This window comes from Aulonocara sp. 'chitande type north' Nkhata Bay, linkage group LG1 (assembly GCF_057382095.1).
Source record: "Aulonocara sp. 'chitande type north' Nkhata Bay isolate Kocher_YH1m ecotype deep benthic linkage group LG1, A_spYH_male_GT1.1, whole genome shotgun sequence".
In the NCBI taxonomy this organism is placed as follows: Eukaryota; Metazoa; Chordata; class Actinopteri; order Cichliformes; family Cichlidae; genus Aulonocara; species Aulonocara sp. 'chitande type north' Nkhata Bay.
In genome coordinates this window covers 19,741,843-19,762,200 of record NC_141344.1, presented here as the reverse complement: position 1 = coordinate 19,762,200, position 20,358 = coordinate 19,741,843, and the positions used below count along the sequence as shown (strand labels likewise).

Below are 20,358 nucleotides of genomic sequence, written 5' to 3'. Positions count from 1 at the left end.
TAATTTATTTGCTATGTAAATTAGGGAAAGATCAGACTTATAAATATGAAAGGAAGACAATGGGGAAAAAAAGGTTTGAAAGAAAAAAACAAGCGAATGTATGGCGATGTATCGTAAGAGACAAAAGTCTGAGATATAATTGGAAAAATGACACCATGCTCATTACGCTAGATTAGGCACTTAAACACAATACCTGAGACAAGCACTAATAAGACTTCCACGATTCATCTTCCTGCCATATCACAAAGGTACCATCTTTTATCTTCACCTTCCAAACAACACCCCTAATCTTATATTCTGCAAATCCTACATCCGTTTTTAATTAACTTGCAGTCAGAAAAAAGGCAGCAACAGTCTAACTTAATGGATCAAATAGATTCCTTGTGAGATAATTAGACATTGAGAAGCCACCCATCAGCATGTCGTACATTTACATAACTAGAAGAAAAAAAAAAGGGAAAACTGTATCTAAAAAAAGAAAGAAATTCTTAACAGTAATACTGTTACCACTCCACCTCCAGTGGTGTACATAGAAGAAGAATGTAATTCATGTGCATTATTGAGATAGATTTGTCTGGACGCTAACATGAGCAATAAAAGTCAGTATTTTCTATGAACCCAAAACACATAAGCTGGTTTGGGACTTCACTGCAGCTGTGTTTAGATCTTGCATCCAATAACCTCCACGCTTAGCCTGGTTTCAAACACTCCAGCCATCCTCTGCCTCTGAAATAATAAATGGGAGCTGAGCTTTCGGGAGCTGGCCATGCCCCGAGCATCTGAGAGACTCAACGCAGGCTGCAATTTAGAGCGCAGAAGAGATAAAATGATAGCGCAAGATACTGCTGAGCTAATAATTTTATTAAAGGGATGCAGCCAACATTGATTAAAGGGGGCAATCGCGCTGAAACCAATAACTCTGGGCTGCCCTTTAACCCAACAGTACTGAATATTACATGAGCAAAGTTTCCCGGCACCGAGCTCACTGCCATGTCCTGGTTGATTAGCACATTCACCGCTTGCACTTGATTTATTTACTTATTTACTTAGGGATGCAAATTTCAGCTGCGATCAGAATGGAGTCTACCCCACACCCTAACATATAAAGCACTGAAGGAGAGGAAAGATTGATAATGTCTGTCTGCCTCTTCATGAATGTCTGATGAGGCTTGCTTCCCGTGCAACATACCTGAGACCTCCCCAGCCTATGTGCACTCAAACTGCAAAAAACAAAACAAAAAAGTCATGATAAAGGACCCTCATTTTGTATTTGGTCTGCTAAATGAAGAGTCAATCGTGAGCAGTAAGTAAAATTAAATAGAGAACCATAAATACACACAAATTTCTGCTAGCATGGTCTGTCTGATTATTTTGTTTACATTCAACAAAAGCTAACCTCAGTGACCCTTAAGTTACTTTGCATATAAAATGAAAGATATTAGACTGGCTGGCTTATTAACATGATTGCTTTATACAGCCAGACATGATTTAGCGATGGCTGCCATATTGAGTGAGGGGATACTAGCCTTACTGGTCTGTATTTATTATCTGCTCCATTAATAAGAGGCTATGAGCTCAACAGCCATTTCACACAAATGGACTGAGGGCAGTGAGAGTAATGCAAGAAAAAACGCGCCACATGTCAAACAGACAGTGATTCTTCAGACTAAAAGCAAGTGGATAAACTGTACGAAATGAAATGGGGGGTGGGGGAGAAAAAGTGACTCGTGTAAATGGACTGTCTCATAGGAAAACATCTCCATGTGTCCTGTCAGAACATGGAGTTTTTCACACTTTGTTCCTGTAATCTATTAGGCCCCTCCTTCAGATTCCACTGCCTGTCTCAACCAGGCCTGGGAACACTAGGACCACATGCACAACTAGTTTTTAAGAGCCCGGCTCAAATCCCCCCCACCTGGCTCTACCCTTCATGTGTTTCATGTTTTGTGGAGGTCCCTCTAAATGGTCTTCCATGCTTCATTTGGTAAACTAGATGATCAGTAAACCTCGATCCCCCAAAGAAGGGAGAAACCCTAGCCAAGCAACAGTGTGTAAAACAGAGGGTTAGACTTGAGGGAGAAGAGACTGGGATAAGGCCAACAATGACCTCTAAAGTTCTCTAGTCTCCTCTTTTCCTCGGGTTTAAAAAAGGTGAGTACAGTACCCATCAATTCACATTACTGCTCAAGATTCCTCAAGCAATTAGCAACAGACAGGATAAAACAATGACTCTTGATCAGTGCTGGAGCGCCGAGATAGTTTGGTGTGTCCAGTGCTTACAGAAAACAGAATTGCCCTTTAAAATCAAGATGGTGTAATTCAATAACCTGCAGTGGTTACTGATGAGCAATGGGATTGTCTGGAGTCGGAAAGTCGCAGATGGGCCAACTGATATAATGCTGTTTGTCTCTAGGAGGTCTGCTTGGCTCAGCGACACCTGTTTAAAGTAGGAAAAGCTTTAATCTCTAGGAGGCACTAAAGGAGTCCTGGAGACAAAGAGACGCGGTCAAAGTAGAGGGGAAGTGGAGGAGGCTGGTGTCTTTGTGTGCTGATTGTGTTAATAACCACAAATAAAAATGAGGGAGTAGACCACTAGAGATGACTAGTACTGTTATTATTTACAAGTTACCTTTATGTACTGTTATACATTGCAATATTTAGAAACAAAAAAAATTGCCTTTTGAATACTGGCATTACAAAAAGTGATTCTGTCATGGCGTCTGCCCCTGTTTTGCCTTTTAATTCTGAATATGGGTCCACTGAGTTGACAATAAGCAGGCTGTGCGCAGCCAAAACAAGCCTTAGTTGACAATAAGAGATAATCACAGGGAAGAAAAGGCTGGATTCCTGAGCTGATCTCAGGGAAAGCATGATGATGCACAGATCCTAACTGCAGCATTCACCCCCTACTGCCACCTGCCATCAAAGACTTTATGCCAGAGTCTCCTTGCTCTTCTATTTTCTCTGTGGCGAAAAAAAAAAAAAAAAAGGTTATGCTCGACCCCCTCCCAACCACAAAGCAGATAAGACTGAACCTTGTGAAAAGGCCTTGGTTTTAATGAACAATGTCAGAGAGTGGGTCTGGATGTCATTTTGTAGGGATGCAAAATGAGATAAGTTTTAAGATATGGGTCCTTTCATTAGGTGGGATTTACTGGCCAACTGAGGCAGGAATTAAAGGCTAAAGAAGCATCTGATTATAAGCATGCCTGATCACCTGCCCAAAGGCCTGGTCTTGCCTTTAGAAGACCCTGGTCTCTAGGGTTTCCTGGGGAATTAGCTCAGACTCTATCCAAACTGTAAATACTGCTACTTAGGGGTGCCCTTACTCTTACTGCACATACGCATACTCACGAGTTGTGAGGGCACACAAGTTTGTTAACCTGCCAAGAAAGACCCCACACAATACACCAGTTGTGATTTTCAAACATGCATCAGTGATGTTCCTTGTCTGTGTCTTGTCTCTGCGCCATCACAGAGCCTGGCTAGCCACCGCAGGGTAAGGGGCGGTTATTGGAAAATCAATGGCATGAACGCTAAGCAAGTTACAGGAAGATGTGGGAAGGAAAGGTTCTTATTGATAAAGCAAGGGAAGGCTTTTTATGTTGCACTAGGGACATGCTCATTGATGGGGAAACCATTGTAGTCCTCAGGCAGAGCAGCGCATGGGTTTATCTTGTAAGCTTGTTTCAATTAATCACCAATAAAGGCATGCATGCATTGCACTTTTTAACATATGTCTACTTTAATGCCTGGTATGGCTTTAAGTCTGGTTTTAAGGCCCTTATATTTTAGTGACTGAACTGATATTTTTAAAACTTCACAAGTGTTTTTTCTTTTTCCTCTTCCCCCTTTTTCCTATTTTGTTTTTTTAACTGCAGGTTTGCTTCCATATAAAGACCTTATACTCCACTAAGGCAAGATGTTGTTAGGTGTGGCTGTGTGCAGGCAGGAATAGGACCCAAGGTGCAGACTCCGGAGACAGACGTGAACTCAAAAAAGGCTTTAATTTAATACTCAAAATATAACAAAACTAAAAAAAAAAAAAAACTCAACACAAACTTAAACTAGAGAAATGACAGAACACACAGCTAAGAAAACGGTAGATCGCGACACAGACACAGAGAAACACTGGGCTTAAATACACAGAGGGAGCAATCAGGGAATGGGTAACAGGAGGGAAACACAGCTGGGGCAAATCAGGCCTAACGAGACAAGAGGAAGCAAAACCCGACACATTAACATCAGACATGGACTTTCAAAGTAAAACAGGAAACACATAACACAGACTGAACAAAGACACAGACTCATATGCAGGCACTACAAAGGGAACAGAGACGTGTGAACAGGGCAGACACAAACACTGACTGAACAAGGGGATATAGGAACTTAAGATACACATAGACGTGAACTAGACAAGGGGATGCAGGTGATAGGGGAGACAGAGCAACTAAAGAAGACAGAGACATAAGCCATAAGACAGAACTCAAAAAAACCAAAAACTAGACAGTATAAATAATATCGTAAACTCAAAAACCCTGGGTCAACGACCCAGGCATCCTAACAGTACCCCCCCCTCAAGGGCTGGCTTCCAGACAGCCCAAACCAAAGCATCAAAATCAAAAAAAACAAAAACAAACCAAACAAGGAGCCAGAAACAACAACAAAAAAAAAAAAAAAAAAAAAAAAAAAAAAAAAAAAAAAAAAAAACACACACACACCGCAAACACTGGAGCCCGGAAAGCAACAGAAAAAAAAAAAAAAAAAAAAAAAAACCAGGAACAAAGTCCAAAACAACAGCACCAAGGCCCAGGCAAAGTCCAAAAGCAAACAAACAAAAGAGCTCACGAAAAGCGCAGAGGCCCAGGCAATAGTCTCAAAAAAGTTCAGGGGGCCGGCCCGGAGGCTGACGGCACAACAGTCCAAACCCGGGTAGGTCAGGGGGGCGGCCCGGAGGCTGATGGTCCAAGAGCCCAGAAAACAGTTCAGGAGGCCGGCCGGGCGGGAAGCACCGACGGCGGCGGAGCAGGTCAGGAGGCCGGCCGGGCGGGAGGCACCGACGGCGGCGGAGCAGGTCAGGAGGCTGTCCATGACGGCAATGACGTCCAGTCATCGGCCGGACAGGACGTGCAGGACGAGCAGGCCGGACAGGACGTGCAGGACGGACAGGACGTGCAGGAACAGACAGCATGGAGACCTCAGGAGCAGACGAAGCTGAACACTTGGAGACTGGACCAGGCGGAGCTGCAGAGGCAGAGGCCGGACCAGGCGTAGCAGAGGCCGGACCAGGCGTAGCAGAGGCAGAGGCTGGACGGGCTCCTCGGGCCCTCCAGCTGACGTGGCGTGAGGCTGAACAGGCTCCTCGGGCCCTCCAGCTGACGTGGCGTGAGGCTGAACAGGCTCCTCGGGCCCTCCAGCTGACGTGGCGTGAGGCTGAACAGGCTCCTCGGGCCCTCCAGCTGACGAGGCGTGAGGCTGAACAGGCTCCTCGGGCCCTCCAGCTGACGTGGCGTGAGGCTGAACAGGCTCCTCGGGCCCTCCAGCAGGAAGAGACGGCTGAAGCGATTCCTCGGACCCTCCAGCGGAGACAGGAGGCTGAACGGGCCCCTCGGACCCTCCAGCGGAGACAGGAGGCTGAACGGGCCCCTCGGACCCTCCAGCGGAGACAGGAGGCTGAACGGGCCCCTCGGACCCTCCAGCGGAGACAGGAGGCTGAACGGGCCCCTCGGACCCTCCAGCGGAGACAGGAGGCTGAACGGGCCCCTCGGACCCTCCAGCGGAGACAGGAGGCTGAAGCGGTCCCTCGGACCCTCCAGCGGAGACAGGAGGCTGAAGCGGTCCCTCGGACCCTCCAGCGGAGACAGGAGGCTGAAGCGGTCCCTCGGACCCTCCAGCGGAGACAGGTGGCTGAAGCGGTTCCTCAGACCCTCCAGCGGAGACAGGTGGCTGAACGGATGACAGAGGAGAGGAGCGACGGTGGCGTCGCTTCCTTTTAGACGAGGGAACAGGAACCAGTGGAGAAACGGAGACCTCCTCCTCATCCTCCGACCACACAGCCGGCAGGAAAAAGGCAGGCGAACGGACAGGCGAACAAGGTCCCAGCTGGCGTGAGGAAGGGGAGGAAGCCTGCAGTGGTGATGAAGCAGAGTGTGCGTTGTCCTGCGGCAGCGGTGGGGAAGATGTAGTGAGGGAGAGAGCAAGCTCACTAGCCCTGACTTGCTCTCTCCAGGCAGTAATGGTGTTCCCCAACTCAGTGTCTCTAGCAAACTGGCTAAGCCGGGGATTATGCCGAATGATGGCCTCCACCGCGCTCAGCCCCACTGCCATGGTCCTTAAATCCGGGGACTGGGCGATGCGGTCGAGCAGGCGCACCAGCCGCTCCATCTCGCCGTTGAACTCAAAGAAAAAGGAGTCTGCAGGGTCCATGTTCTGGTCGCGATCTTCTGTTAGGTGTGGCTGTGTGCAGGCAGGAATAGGACCCAAGGTGCAGACTCCGGAGACAGACGTGAACTCAAAAAAGGCTTTAATTTAATACTCAAAATATAACAAAACTAAAAAAAAACTCAACACAAACTTAAACTAGAGAAATGACAGAACACACAGCTAAGAAAACAGTAGATCGCGACACAGACACAGAGACACACTGGGCTTAAATACACAGAGGGAGCAATCAGGGAATGGGTAACAGGAGGGAAACACAGCTGGGGCAAATCAGGCCTAACGAGACAAGAGGAAGCAAAACCCGACACATTAACATCAGACATGGACTTTCAAAGTAAAACAGGAAACACATAACACAGACTGAACAAAGACACAGACTCATATGCAGGCACTACAAAGGGAACAGAGACGTGTGAACAGGGCAGACACAAACACTGACTGAACAAGGGGATATAGGAACTTAAGATACACATAGACGTGAACTAGACAAGGGGATGCAGGTGATAGGGGAGACAGAGCAACTAAAGAAGACAGAGACATAAGCCATAAGACAGAACTCAAAAAAACCAAAAACTAGACAGTATAAATAATATCGTAAACTCAAAAACCCTGGGTCAACGACCCAGGCATCCTAACAGATGTGAGTTTATGACTGATATGGTGTCACAGGAAGCTTAACTGCATGGTACCAAGAAGAAATAAATACATGGCATTATCAGTAGAGCAGCATTGTGGTGCAGTGGTTAACACTGTCATAGCAAGAAGATCCAATCATCATTAAATATAAACAAATACATAAATATACCTCTTATACTTTAGTCATTCTTTATTAAAAAAAAAAAAATCCAAGATTACTTTCTGTCACTGTGAACATCAACAGTCAATACTTGTTGTTAACTCTGTGGAGGTGAAGTCTTGGTTTCCTTGATCCCCATCACTTTAACTCAATTAGCAACAATTAACAATGAAACACAGTAATTTATTATGTGCTGTAAATATTCAGTCTACTCCTGTGCTAATGCAGACATAAAGGTGCTCCAGTACTGCTCCAACTGCAGGAGGCAAAAAGTCACCTCAGGTCGATGGCACTCGGCCTGTAAACAGGGCTTCCCGTAAAATCAATGATCTTCAGTAGGAGCTATCAGTCTGTCTAACAGAAATAGCCATGGCTGTGCTGAGTCTAAGGCAGGGAAGAACAGTGCTGTGTGTTTACATCAGTGTGTGAGAGTAAGGGAGGCTGATCACTGGCCTGTCTGGGAGGTATTTCTCAAAGGCAGCAGAACTGAGGCATGTAGATCTGTCACGCATGCAGCTAGACAAGGCTTACAACTCACAGATTTTATTACTGTGGTTCTTTTTGTGTACTTTATGCGTTAATCTAATGCTGGAACAAACGTATAAGTTACAGCCAAAATAATCCTTGCTGATTACAATATGAGCAAACTCAAATACCCAGGAGGTGATGTGCTGATTGTTTTAGTTTCACAGTACTCAATTTTAGTAATCATTTTGCACTAGCAAAACTGGCCAGTGAAGGCAAAATTGATTTGTTTGTAGTATCAATTGCCTCCTTTGTTAATAGACCTGAAATAGAACCTTGAAAATGATTTTACCCTTTATGCAACACCATCAAATCGTGCTAATCCATTCCATGTTGCAGAGCGGAAGAAAAGTTATTTAAGACAAATCACAGGACAGAACGGTATGTTGATCATACACAGGGCAGTCTGATTAAATGATCAGACTTGAGCTCAGCTAAATTCCAAAACCCCTCAGTGGGGATTTACACATGGCACTAGAGTGTTTCCTCAGTTTTGGAGGGTGTGATAGAAACAGCATGCTGGTGTAATTAGAAGTAGTTAATTAGCTGTGGGTTAATTACTGGGTTCTGCAGAGCGATAGTGAAAGACCTGGTGGGGTGGCAAAGCAAAGAAGCAGCGAACACACAGCAGGAAGCTCCCAGTCTCCCACCAATTAGCAACCAGCATGGGGAGGGGAGCTTCTCTGGTGCACTCGGAGTACAAATGTATAAGAATCATTTCATTCAAACCTCTGTGCAAGGGAAGAGAAAGCAACGGTAGATAAAATTTTCATGGCGTTAGAAACATTTTAGTATTTTTCTTTTTTGGGGGGGATAGAAAAAGTGGCAAGGTACATTGGAATTTTAGACGACAAGGTGATGCAAATAATACAACAGCCATTAAGTCCACAGAGTGAACGGGAAATATTATAATTACTGCAAAAGCAACTACTTCCTACGGCAACAAAATCATTCTTCATTTTGAAAGGCTGCACTGCATTATTTTCCTGTTATGTCCCACGTGGTTTGTTAAGAAAGCTTTGTAATTTATAAGCGCATAAATTATCCTTGGAATTAAGATATTGATGTATAATAAGAGAAGGGCTATTGGGCACAAACTAATGTTCACCCCCAGGCAACCCAGTGTGCAGAGCAATAGGGTGTCTTTAAAATCGTAAGAAAGACTGTGAGAATGAGACAGAGTGAAACTCTGCAGCTGTATCTTCCAAACAGTTATCTGATAAGTTTGATATACATTATCCATTTCTGCTCAATTTTAGACTAACAGACATGGATATTGAATGATTTGTAACAGTCTGAAATGCAACCTCACATACTTTGGCACGCCGATCTGACTTTCCCATAGTGTGGAATGCAGAAAAGCTGAAAGGACAGATAACACTTTGTGCAGTGGTCTTTCAGGGTTTAATCAATCAGAGAAGTACACGCTGATCAGATTGGGGACGATGCAAGTTAAAAAAAACAAAAAGGAATGCCCCAGATAGATATTTGCAGATGTACAACTGCGTTTCCTGCAGTTTAGCACAACAGAGAGAAAGAGAGAGGGAGAAAGCGAGAGAGCTAAAGACACGTGTCCACTGAAAGGTCAGGGACAAGGGGGAAATGTGCTGATCAAAGTCTTTGAGCCCCCGGACCTTCATTTCTACTAATTATCAAATCTTCCCCTATTTATATCTGCGGGAAGCAGACGGTCTCTAAAGAGAGGATGGAAGTGAAATCTGCAAACTACAGTGCTTTCAAAGCTTCTGTGTGCACTCACTCCATTTCATTTGTTCTACGGTACCAGGATTAGGGTAGTAGAAGCTAAGAGAACCAGTGAGCACAACTAAATGTTGTGAATAGACTGCAAGGCTGAGCAAACTGTAAAATACTTTATCAGTGCCATTCTTCAGCGGTGGAAATGTTATCTGTCATTGCATGGTGCTTTACAGAGATGTGGTCCACATACAGTATGCACAAATGTGTGAAGACACACCTTCTTGCAGCTTTCAACTAAGGAAACCACAAACAGACTTGTTAAAGTGATCAATACCATTGAAATATTAAACCTTAAGAAGCCACATTATTGATTGGGACCCAATGATAAAATGGTTTATTATCACAATTGTGGGGCTTTATGTAAATGTTCATCCACCATGTGCTGTGGCTTAATATGAACCTTCCCACACACACAGACGCACACATAAACGTATACATAGGCATGTGCACGCATACACACACCTTCCAACCCACTCAGCTCTGCTCTTTTACCCTGCCATCTAAAACCTGAGGGATTGGAGGGATTGGGGCGGACAGGGAGTTGTCATTACCACTACTTCTGCATCCATTAAGGAGAGCTGACACTGATCAGCATACTGAGCCTCTGTTGACTGAGAGAGGAGAAAAGGGATCTTGCCCCCTAGAACAACCCGGCAGCTCTGGGATCTAGTCTAAGGGACATCAGGCTGGTGCTACTTTGAAGGCAAAGCATGCAGGTGAGCACAGGACTCAGACTCTATGCGAGGATCACGCCCTGACAGACAGGTCGGGGAAAGGTATGACATGTCTATAATGCTGGGTCTTTCTGTCTAATCTGGAAAACAAATACCTTAGTAATGACCCAGTCCTGCACCTGGTAAAACACAGGCTTCACCAGCACCTGGAATTAGACAAATATCTGTTCGCTAAGCATTCTTAAAGCAACACGCTCAAAAATACTTAAGGTAATTTAGAAGGTATGAATATATGATGTAAAGATGCTTTTTTTAAAGAAATAAAATGTAGAGGAGAAACAGCAAATGTGTAATATTCCGCTAAAATATTGGTAAGTATTAAGGCTAAGGTAGGACATTAAACAGTGAGCAAGACTATGAGCAGTTGAGTTAAATGACACAAAGGCCCAGAAGTAAAACACAGAGCCAGTGCCACAAGCCTGCGAGTTAGAGGCCAGTGTTCGGTTAAGTATCTAAACCTGAGCAGGGTGATAAGATCCCTTTTAGAAGGCATGTGAAGGCCAAATGACCAGGAAACCCGAGTAATGTGGGTGAAAGCTGTCTGGGGTGAGAGCAGAGACGTGGAAAGTCATGCAGCGTTATGTGTGGAAAATGGAAACTTACTATCTCTTTTACACACCTCATACTGAGAAGAACTGCAGTCCCATTCGCATAAGCTTGTATGTGCATATACCATATCATGTGTAAGCACACACGCGCACGCACGCACGCGCGCACGCACACACACACACACACACACACACACACACACACACACACACACACACACACAAAGCAGGGATTAAAGAGTGTCCCAGTGAAACCATTCTGTGGAAATTATTTCTTTGCAGAAAAAAAGGCATGAAAGCCAATGGCGACCTGGCCTCTAATTCTAGAGTAGGATATCCTGGATAAATAATTAGAGGGTTGCTTTGAAGACCTTGCACAGCTGAACCATTCACTCCCCACTTCACATTTGCTAAAGTCATTAATGACAAAGATTTAGAAAGGAAAAGCGAAAATCTTTCTGGTACACAAATACTTTTTTTTCTCTTTTTTTTTTTTTATGAGGCCTGGCCCAAATTCCTCTCCGCTTAGCTGAAGCCCTTATCCTGGGAAAGAACTGCACGCGTTTTAAACAATAAACCTCAAGGGAAAACTGAATTCTATTGCCCCATTCCCTACTGAATTATGAGGGTTGATTAAGTTAAAAGAATAATGCGCCCTGTGTTTTAAAAGGGGAAGTGGACAAGAAATGTTTCAATGCAGCAGACAATATTATCAAAGCAACAAAGACTTTTATATTTCAGAGCGTAATAAAAGAGCGTAATAACAAGCCCGCTATGAATGCAAGATTAGAACGTACCATGCTCTAATGAACAAACTGACTGATCCACCGTTAGTCCTCATGCTTAGTCACCGCATGTGTCACGTCTTCAGTGGGCTGTGTGGCTAACCTGGATCAATCAAAGCGGGGGAGAATCTGACAAGTAGAATTCCCAACAAAAGAAAATCCACTCACCAGTGTGCATTTTAAATTCCACTGCATACAGCAGCAAAATCTTTCAGCATTTCAAAACCCCCCAAAAAAACAAATAAAAGGAAGATGAACCCACTGAGCAGGGTTTCCATGCTGATGAGATGTCTAATCTTTACACTGCCAGTTTACAAACAAAACACTCATTAATCAGATCTAGATGTAATCATAATGTTAAAAGAAGAGCAGAGCTTGCCCTACAGTTTACAAGGACAACTTCCAAGGTAAACCTTGCATGGTGATGTGCATTTCTTCTGAGTAAAGCTGTGATGAGGAACTGTCAACAGAGGAAAAGGGAAGGGAAAAAAACAAAAGAAAAACAACTTGTTAAGTGTATAACAAGGTGGCCTGGAGGGCAATGCCGAAAGACACCTCAGCACTTGACTCTGTAGTGTGCAGGGAACATCAAACAGCATTTCTGTAGCAACGCTGAGCACTGACGGAGCCGACCACAGTGTTCAGAGGGCCCTTGTGTGAAGAGAAACACTTCAGTTTGTCAGGAAATAAACAGGCAAAATGTGACTAAAAGACAACAATTCCTCCTGCAATAGTAATAAGTGCTCATATGCACTAAATCTGAACCCAGTGTATGTTGGGAGACTTATCTGACATGAGGGAAAGCTACTGCCATTGGAATAGCAAGAAGCTGTATGTGTGTGTCACCCAAAGACGCAAGGATTGGGTGGTAAAATTAACCCTCTGTTTGAAGCTACGAAGATGAAGAAGGAGTAAAGACAAAGCTTACTGAAATAAAATTAACAAATGATCTGAACTGTGATAGAACAGTGCTTGAACCAAAACCTGGCATGCTGCTATCTACTGCACAAGTGTCCATTCACTTGGTGCTGAGGTTGCAGATGCTCAGTGGTAACAGGACATTAAAATATCCTACCCCCGTGGGGACAGGGAAGAGACAGAGGAAACAGACAAATGAGAGGGAGAGGGAGAAGCAAAAACTGGAGTGATATTTTAAGAAATGTGGAGTGTGTTAATAAGTTCCTCTTCTTCCTGTCCTCGCCTGGCCTGGTCTGAGTGTTGTGACAGCTACAGTGCTGTGGAGCTATATTTGAGAAAGACCAGCCCCTTGCCCCTCATCCCCGCATATACACTGCAGCCCTTGTTCATCTTTCCTAATGAAATGGCCACATGCCTCCTCTCATCTCAGAGTTGCTTGCACACTGTAGCACCTGGTAGATATAAATCAGGCTCACTGAGCTGTATTTGGGAAGTGAGGCATTAAGCATGACATGGGCTGTCAAAGTTCAGATCGCACCGACCGCAACATCTAGTTGAACTGCTGTAGAACAGACCAGAGACCAAGAAGCAGGCCTACCATCGGCCTCTTATCTTCTGCCTCACAGCTCTGCATGACATGGCTGCCACATCTGGGCCCCAGCTGGGCAGCTTGCTGAGCACAGTGTAGCCCAACTAAGTAATGCTAATGTCAAGAAACCCTGTAGCACCCATATTACATATATTCATGTATTCATGGTTAAGAATCCTTTTTTTTTCTTTTTTAAAGGCATCAATAGTTTTTTTAAAAAGTGACAATTTAAATGGACATTGATTGCTGTCATTTATCTTTTGGCTTTCTTATCTGTGGGCTTGTGGGTATTATTACAGGTTTTAAGTGGTTAGGATCTATTTCTGAGCAAGGAGATAAAAAAGTAGCTGAGCGCCAGCAAGCATACTGTATGTACCCTTATGTGTGCGTGTGTGTGTTTGAGTGGAATTTTTGTCACGTGATCGCAGAGGCTGAAGGTCAAAGACTGTAAGAGAACCCACACATTCCTCAGAGGACAGGCACACATCTTCAGTGCATGAAGATTTGTAGGTCTGCATCAACTGCGATGCATGCATGCATAAGCATATTGAAGAAGCCAAAGCTCCAGTTTTCCGCCACTCCACCCGTGTACCCTAGAGATTTATACTTGAATATTAAATATTCTCCACCAAGCTTTAGATGTATGGGATAACTCCAAACACACACACACACCACATGGAGGCAGGGCGCTTAAAAAGAAATGAAAATGGTGTGCAAAGTGACAAAAGGGGCTAATGAGTGTTGGGGGGGGGGGGGGGGGGGGGGGGGGGGGGAAATCTGTTAGAGATTTTGTTGTGGGCTTTTATAGATGATACATCCTGCTCTTATTTTCCATAAGTCACAATGAAGTGTTGAGGTGGTGCAAAAAGATGACTACAAAAAAAAAAGGAAAAACAAATGGACAGAGCAAAGAATGAGGGGACTACATAACTACCCAGTTTAACAAGTATTTCCATTAACAATTAATTATCTTCAAAATCGAGGGGCTCAAGCTAAAGAAAGATGCCTGACGAAGAAAAAAAAAGAGGTATGTGAACAGCAGCAATAACACTGGTTTATGACACATAACATTTATTAATTCAGCATGTTGGAGGGAGTGCATGCAAAGGGGACAAAGACTGTTGAGTATATATGGGGTAGGAAAAAATGGGTCTTACAAGTGGCTTCTGATTGGTGTTGCTATTTGAAGTGAAATTTTAAGTGAAAACTTCATTTGGTTACATTGTTTACTTTGCCCTGGTGCACCCATGCACCCATGCGAACATGCATACAAATACAAATAAGAGGTACATTACATCAAAATGTAAGAGTTTGGGGAACGAGTGAAAAAGGACCAGAGTTGTCTCCCACATAAGGCTAATAAGGCTAAACATATATGTAGGAAGGAATAAAGGAATAAAAACCCCTAAGATTATTTGTTTTTTCATAGGAAAGTAAACCTCAGTCAGTGGCGGCAGATTCCACACTGCCTTGAGAATGGGACATTTAATACACATTTAATTAATGATGTCATTGTTTTGACATTGAAAGTGCATGCCAGCAAACAAGATAAACAAGGTCTAGCGTTAGGAAGAGTGCTATCAGAATACTAAGGGAAACAGAAAGCTGAGCGATCACATTCAAAGCACTTTGAATCTTAACGCTGGGTGCTTAGCTGACTCCATTCAATCCTCCATGTGATGAGAGAATATTTTACTCACAAGCACTCATGTGTAAAGGTCAAATGCATGTATGTTAGACTAAATAGCAGACAGATACCCTGCAATGTTGTGAATGGATTCTCTCAGTAGCGAAGCGAGTTTCACCACAGCGTTACACCAGCGTGGTGGACATAGCTGAGTGTGCTTACACATGCCAGTGACAATTAGAACAACACAAACAGACAGTTATACACAATACACATATACAAGCATATATTTGACACATACACACTATTAATATATGCAGGGAGAGAAAGAGAAAGAAGCCATAAAAGTATAAGACAAAAAGACAACAACATTACACCTAAGACATAAGGCGACAACAAAAGATCAACTCATTCATGGGTGCATGAGCCAACTTGCTTACCCACATTTGTGCTTCCCTCCTTTCACACAGACACAGAAAGAAAAACACGTTCGCATGGAGGCAAGAATTAGAGCAGGGCCAACTGGCTCACCCTGAAAGTTCAAGTTGAGTGCCACTACAAATTACAAGTTGACAGCTTTAACTGTCCCTGGTATGTGTTTCTTACAACATACATGCATGTTGGAGTTTGCTGTTCAAAGTGCCTCTAGACATCTGCTCTGGATAAGATATTTACATGACTCCGTTATCTCTTCATTAAAAAAAAAGGAACACAAAAAAGTATGTAAACAAGCTATGTTCAGATTGGTTTAGTGTAATGATGGCGAGCACCTTTGTCTCTAAAGCTTGGACGAAAAAAAACCCTATAAATTTGTTTTCTACTATTTGTAGTTTATGTTACTACTCTCATTCTGTGTGTTCTTTTCCTTTTCCAAATCGGCATAGAATATCCCTTCAAACCTACTAAAAAACAAATGTCCCAACAATGTTCCTTATGGTAGGATCATCTGCCCCATGTCTAGCAGATGCCCCCATATTTGGGGAAGGAGAGTGATAGAGGCTGTGTAAAACGAGAGGGCACCTAATTGGTTCATAACCTGTAATTGTGGAGAAGTAATTGGAGTGGACTCACAGATGCCAGGTGCACACTATGGAGGTGGGGCAGTGGTTTGCCCTTTGACTGTGAGTGTGTGTTTGCGTGTGTGTGTTTGTGTACGTGTTCATGCATGTCACGGGGTTAGCAAAGATCGGAGTTAGGAGATGGGGGATGGGGGGGGGTTGCGACACTTCTGCAGCATAGGTCCCCAAAGAATATGCGTTAGGTGTGGCGTGTGCCTAGTAGGTCCTTAACACCACATGAAAGTCCATGAGCTGAAACTTGAAACAACACAACCACACCCATGGCAAACAGGCACACATATAAAAGTACACACAGCCAAACAATGTATACATGCATACTATATCACAGCTTCATGTCCACCGGCAATGTTTTTTAGCCCGCTGTTGACTGTAAGAAATCTGCAGCTCAACATTTTCTCATGGCTTGCATGGTGGGTCAATGGGATCAATGCGCTCATGGTCCACCTAGCCAATAATACACCTCTAGCAATCAATGTAATGGGGGCTGAGTGTTAATTGGGACAAAGTAAGAGGAGGGTGGGTGATGGAGCACATGGTCCTTTTTGCAGAAGCATCAAAAACGCTGAACAGGGTCATGCAGAAAGCTGCTTAATGTTGTCAGCATGCTTGTTTAATTGATTGCTTAAGAAGTATTTTTGTATAACAAATAGAAACGGTTAGCGTGTGTTCAAGTGCTGCGCAGTAAAGAAAAGGAAGTAGTTCAGGGAACATCTGTTTGTCTTGCCTATCACCTTGTGATTATCAGTAATTAGCCAACCCCTGTAGTTGTGTAGGTGAGGTCATACATTCCCGTTATTGGGTAGAAACAGCTCCCATTCAACTTGCCACCTTGTTTCTACACTTTGCTGTTTATAGTCTCTTCTTTAACATTTACATTCTCGAAGAGCACCTCGCCAAAGAATCACTTTCTCTACTTCAAGGTTGCATTTTAAACTGCAGTTACTTTGAATAGATAAAACGGAGGCAAACCCAAAACAGGCCTAAACTTGGTATGGGAATAAAATTAGTAAAAGTTGAGTATAGTTTGCATTATCCACTTTCGTGAATGTTCAGATAAAAACAGCAAATAATCCAACATATGGATTTGAGCTCAGTTGCGAGATGACACTTGCTTCAAAGAAAAGTGCCCTTCACATCCTGCTCTAAAAAAGAACTACAGTATCCTGTTCAAGCAGAAAGCAGATCATCTTCTCTTCACTCAACAGCCGTGCTGCAAACTTACTGAAAACCGAGAGGGTGAAGATGACAATGAAAACAAATCTGCATCGTAAAGTGGGAAGCTGTTTTTGCTGTTCATAGGTAGAGCAGCTTAGAAGTGGTACATCATACACTGTTAAAAATAAGACTGGCATATTCAAACATTTAAGCATGCTTTTGGCAGCAGGTGTCTTTTGATGGAAATCATGAGAAACTTTCAATTAAACAAAAGCAGCGAGACGGGGGGGGGGGGGGGGGGGCATAACAGAGTCAAATGTTTACCCAGCTTGTTTAGTGTACGGTTGTTTATTTCTGATGAGAAGCTCACAACTAAAAAAAAAGTATATGTAGAGCACAGGAAAAACCTGCCCGACAGATATTCTGTCTGTCAGCTAAATGGAAGTAGGAAGTGATGGTAAGGGAAACATCCTCCACCAGTACAAACGGTTTCCCCTGTGTTGCCTGTTGTCTCGAGGTTAGTCAATGTAGCATCCCAGAAAAGGGCTGCGCCACACAAACAGCTCAGAAGTTTCACTCACTACAGGAAAGTGTCTCATGCCTACAATCAAAAATGCATTGCTTTCTTTTTACCTTCGTTGACATCAGTAAGAAACTGCTACCACTTGCACTGTAACGGTATAACTTCATGTATCAGTCGATCTTCTTCACCATGAACAACATGGTTGCCACTTATCTGAGCTATTTGCTAGAAGTGAGGACAACCAATAGAGATATATTGATTTTCCACCATTTTGGTGTAATTTGGTGAAGATTAATTAACATCTCGCCTTGCTCTGCTCAGCTTGCTGACACAATGAACAGGGACGGGTCACAGGAAGGTCTAAAGTCAGAACCCAATTGGTCCAAAAACAAGGTGGCCTCCACAAGACTCTTGCCCACCCCCAGCCTCTAAATTACCTAGGCTGACACTGGTGGGGAGGAGTCAGGAGCCCACTTTAGGTCTGTACTCAGGCCAGTGGTTGAACGGGTCAAGACCTCCCCATTAGGGAGCAGGTCAAAGCCACATAACTCTTTAGCTAAGGTGAGGGTCACTGCGATGGTCTGTCCGAGTCGGGGTCAACCAGAGGTCTCTGGCCACTGAGGTTCATGGCAATACAATAAAAGTAATCAATCTGGCCGCTAGACCCTGGTCAATAATATACTCCCAGGCTGTGGAGGGTCACCACCTGTTCCCTGGCCTCTCCTTGGACTGTCCTGGACCTCCTGAAGTGCCTAGATCTTGGATTTCACTGTCCTGAAGGAGAAGTGGAAGTCTGGTGCAGAGAATAATGAAAGTCCACATATATAGTTAAGCACTCTGGTATAAAACCATGACAAATGTATAAGCTCTCAATAGACAGCAACTGCAATCGTTCGGTTGTAATTATTTTACTGCGTGCTCATGCAGTTAAGTCAGCTGTCAGTTAATATCCATTTGGTAACAAATCTGGATCTTCTTTGTCTATAGGTGGCACTTCACGTCACACCAACAAATACCTGGTCATTTCAGGATGCCTCTAGTAGAGAATAAAATGTGCTTTACCAGAGTCCAGCCTAAACAGAGACAGAGCTAGGCTATGAAATTGACACGGCTCACCGACATGAGCTGTATCCTTTTTTAAAAAATGCAGACATGCCTTTTTATATCGTACTCCTATTGCACTGACAAAAAAACCTCCTCATACACTGTATGGTGACTAGTCAGAATGCATTTTCCTTAATACTGCTAATCTTACTTTCTTTCAGTGTCTTGTGACAAACATTGCCAGCACTGCTCTCTCTCTGTTCTTCCCTCTTTGGCCTCTCACGCTTGCCATGAATGGAGACAGACAGCATCCTTGGCTCCTGCCAGGATGAGGCAGCAGTTAATTCTTGGCTGCCCTCCCTCTTTGCTTAAAGGCAGGTATAGAGTTTCCAACAGCTCCAGCTGGCTTGATACAATGGAGATCTCAGTGCAAAGGCAAAGTTCCAAGCAGGTGAACTAACCTCTCCTCCTTTGCCTTATAGGCCTTATCAGCCATATCAACAGTGGTGCCACTAACATCCCTACACCTCCACCAGAGCTGACTGGAACTTTCTCAAGTTCCAGTCACCCTAACCCTTAAGTCTCACACCATTGCCAGGCTGTGTGCCCTTTCTCATAAAGAAATATAAAACTACAGTCACATTTGAAACACAGCTTAACAAGAAGCTGGTTCACGGTCAAACACCACTATTCATCAAATGCGCTAGAATAAAAATGTAATAAAAGAATGTAAAAAGTTTGTGTCTAAACACATACATGTTTTTAACATGAGACGGGTATTTGGACTCATTTCTTATCTCCATCTCATTCCTTCTTTCCTTTCCCCCCTCTGCTCTTTCCTGCCAACAACATGACATCTCATTAGGCAGTATAATCAGCATCCTATTTGCATACATCTGTTTTATTTTATTGATTGCCTCTCATTCGTTAAGATTCAGGGCATATAATTAATGACCAACCCCCTGGTGCCACACCCTGGGGACAGCTAATTCCACTGCATACCAAGGGGATTTCAGCAGAGGGCACAAGTGGGCTTGTCACAACGGGCACCGGGCCAGTCCTGGTCCCCTCCCTGCCTCCGGCTGTCCTTGGTCCCAGCCAGCTCCTCTAACAAGGAGAGCCCTTCCTGGGCCGCGTTAACTAAAAGGACAATTATCTTGAGAACAATGATGCTTTTCACAGGGGCTGTGTTGTCATTAATGCAGTGGATCTGGTTACAGCAGCCAGCTTAAGCTAATTAACGAATGCTATCTGTGGACTCTCATTGCTTCTTAATTAAGTAAGATTCATTTCAAAATGGGGACAGTCACTTTTTGAAAGGAGAGCTTTGCCTTTGACTTTTGTTTGAATTAATTTACTTGGTGAGGTTTGCTTCGCATGTCTAAACAACTGCCACTTAGCTGCGCCACACTTAACAAACACATGCTCAACAGTGATCTAATACTTACGACCGACTTCAACGTAAATATGAACACAGGCTCAGATTGAGAAAGAAATATTCTTTTAAACAACAGCTTTGCATACGGGCAGTAATGCCAGAAGCAACCTTGCTCTTCCAGTTTATCTGTGGCCACAAAGCGATTTGTTCTGAAAAGCTCCAGTCACTACCAGCCTTGTGCTTCCTTTGACAAAAACACTCTCTAGACCCTGATGTTTTAACATCCGTCTCCACCATTAAAAACATATTCTGATTAGAAATTGCTGACTGACTGACACGCTGAATACTGTGGGAACAGTTGCTTTCCAAAAAGACAGCTGAGTCTGTTTTTTCTTTTTCTTTTTCTTCTTTTTTTCCAAGTTGCCTGCTGACCTTTTACACAGGAGAGGACTGTTAGT

The 20,358-nt window shown here is 43.7% G+C and overlaps 2 protein-coding genes across 3 annotated transcripts in view; both read right to left on the bottom strand.

The window, feature by feature from the left end:
• zfhx3b (zinc finger homeobox 3b) overlaps nucleotides 1-20,358 on the bottom strand; it is a 330,171-nt gene that overhangs the window by 89,805 nt on the left and 220,008 nt on the right. The gene's annotated exons all lie outside the window — the stretch shown is intronic.
• Nucleotides 661-7,634, bottom strand: LOC147338994 (uncharacterized). The gene is made up of 3 exons (XM_086297763.1): nucleotides 5,732-7,634; nucleotides 1,190-1,220; nucleotides 661-798 (listed from the first exon to the last, which is right to left on the bottom strand). The coding sequence occupies exons 1-3, from the start codon at nucleotides 6,424-6,426 to the stop codon at nucleotides 661-663; spliced, it is 864 nt and encodes a 287-aa protein (XP_086153889.1). The 5' UTR covers nucleotides 6,427-7,634.